This window comes from Elgaria multicarinata, chromosome 18 (genome assembly GCF_023053635.1).
Source record: "Elgaria multicarinata webbii isolate HBS135686 ecotype San Diego chromosome 18, rElgMul1.1.pri, whole genome shotgun sequence".
NCBI lineage: Eukaryota > Metazoa > Chordata > Lepidosauria > Squamata > Anguidae > Elgaria > Elgaria multicarinata.
In genome coordinates this window covers 13,220,231-13,221,866 of record NC_086188.1, presented here as the reverse complement: position 1 = coordinate 13,221,866, position 1,636 = coordinate 13,220,231, and the positions used below count along the sequence as shown (strand labels likewise).

General features: G+C 41.8%; 1 gene segment (V, D, J or C); it reads left to right on the top strand.

Annotated features, from left to right (window-relative positions):
* The first annotated feature begins 591 nt into the window (after positions 1-591).
* Positions 592-1,284, top strand: LOC134410836 (immunoglobulin lambda variable 2-18-like). The segment is given in 2 exon segments: positions 592-745; positions 887-1,284. Coding segments are annotated over 2 exon segments (441 nt in total).
* The last annotated feature ends 352 nt before the right edge of the window (positions 1,285-1,636 follow it).

The window sequence follows — 1,636 nt, the reverse complement described above, 5'->3', positions numbered from 1 at the left end:
GTTTCATTATTTATTTTATTTATTTATTTATTACATTTCTATACCGCCCAATAGCCGGAGCTCTCTGGGCGTTTCACAAAAATTAAAACCATTCAAAGTATAAAACAACAGTATAAAACCATAATATAAAATACAATATAAAAGCTCAACTAGATAAAAACAGCAGCAATGCAAAATTACAAATTTAAAACCATGTTATGCAGCAACTAGATGGCGGTGTTGTTATAGTACCATTTCCTCTTTACACTGACAAATTCAAACTGATTCACCTGCTTCTTTTTATTACCCCATTATTTCTGTTTAAAATTAAGTCACAGAAATGGTCGGGAAGGACAGGAGAGCCACTGGAGGTTGTTGACGTCATGTAAAGAACCCACAAATGCCTGTGAATAATCAATCTCAATTGCAGTATAAAAGCCCCATGTGAAGAAGCCCTAAGAAGCAGGACTTAAAGATCAGAAGCTCAGTAGGTTCAGAGCAAACATAACCCTCTGAACATAAATCTGCAGATACCAGCAGGTGAAGCTTCCTTCCTTTGCAGTTGGTTAATCATCTTCCAGTGCTCAGGGAAAGTACTTAAAGAGCAACAGATTTGCATGCAGGGGGTGCTCTCTTGACCCCTGGGGATTTAAGAGAGACTGGGAGGAAGCCAACGGGAGATCCTTCTACTTGAGGAACATCAATCTATCCACTATCCCTACAATGGCCCAGACTCTGCTTCTCTTCACACTCCTCCTCTCCATTGGTGAGGGGAATTCATTTGGAAGAAGGGATGCATTCGTTGTACTTGAGTGAATTTGTCTAAAATCCAGAGCTTTGCAAAGGTCTGGTGTTGCTCCATTGTTAATAGGTTTAATAAGCTATTCCCTTCCATGTTCTCTTCCAGGTCCCAGTGTCCAGCAGCTGCAGACCCTGAAGGACCCAGAATTCGTGGCTCTGGGTGGGACGGTCACCATGTCTTGCAGATTCGATAGTGGAAACCTTGGTGATGGCAATTACCCTTGGTGGGCCCAGAAGAAACCAGGAAGTAAACCTCGGAGAATGATGTATACCGCTAGCACCAGACCTTCTGATGTCCCAGCCCGTTTCTCTGGCTCCAGGTCGGGGAATGTGATGTCTCTAACCATTACGGGGGCCCAGGTGGAAGATGAAGCGGCTTATTACTGCTGTGTGTGGACTGCAAGCCAGTGTCACAGTGGTTCATTCAGATGGGGAAATGAGACAAAAACCTCCTCTCACTTCTTTGCTCTCGTTGGACATGAACAGAAAGTGAACTGTCTATAGTAACTTCTGTTTTTCATCTTGTGAATGAGGATCTCAGCAAAGGCTGATAGGACCGGCCTTAGAAATATCAATATTCGTTGAAGCTTGCAGAGATGGTGAAATTAACGGCATTAGTTAGAGAAAAATCAATGCGTTCATTTGCAACGGACTGGAGACCTTTGATAGAGCATATACAAGAACTGCAAAAGAATGATTTGTTTGTATGTGGATTTGATATAGAACCTGTGTTTATCTCTTGTGATTTTTTCCTCCTATTTTTATGTAATTCCGAGTTGGCTAAATAGTAGTAATTGATAACCGTCGCTGGACATGAAGTCTGCTTCAAATGGAGTATAGCCTTATGTTTATGTGT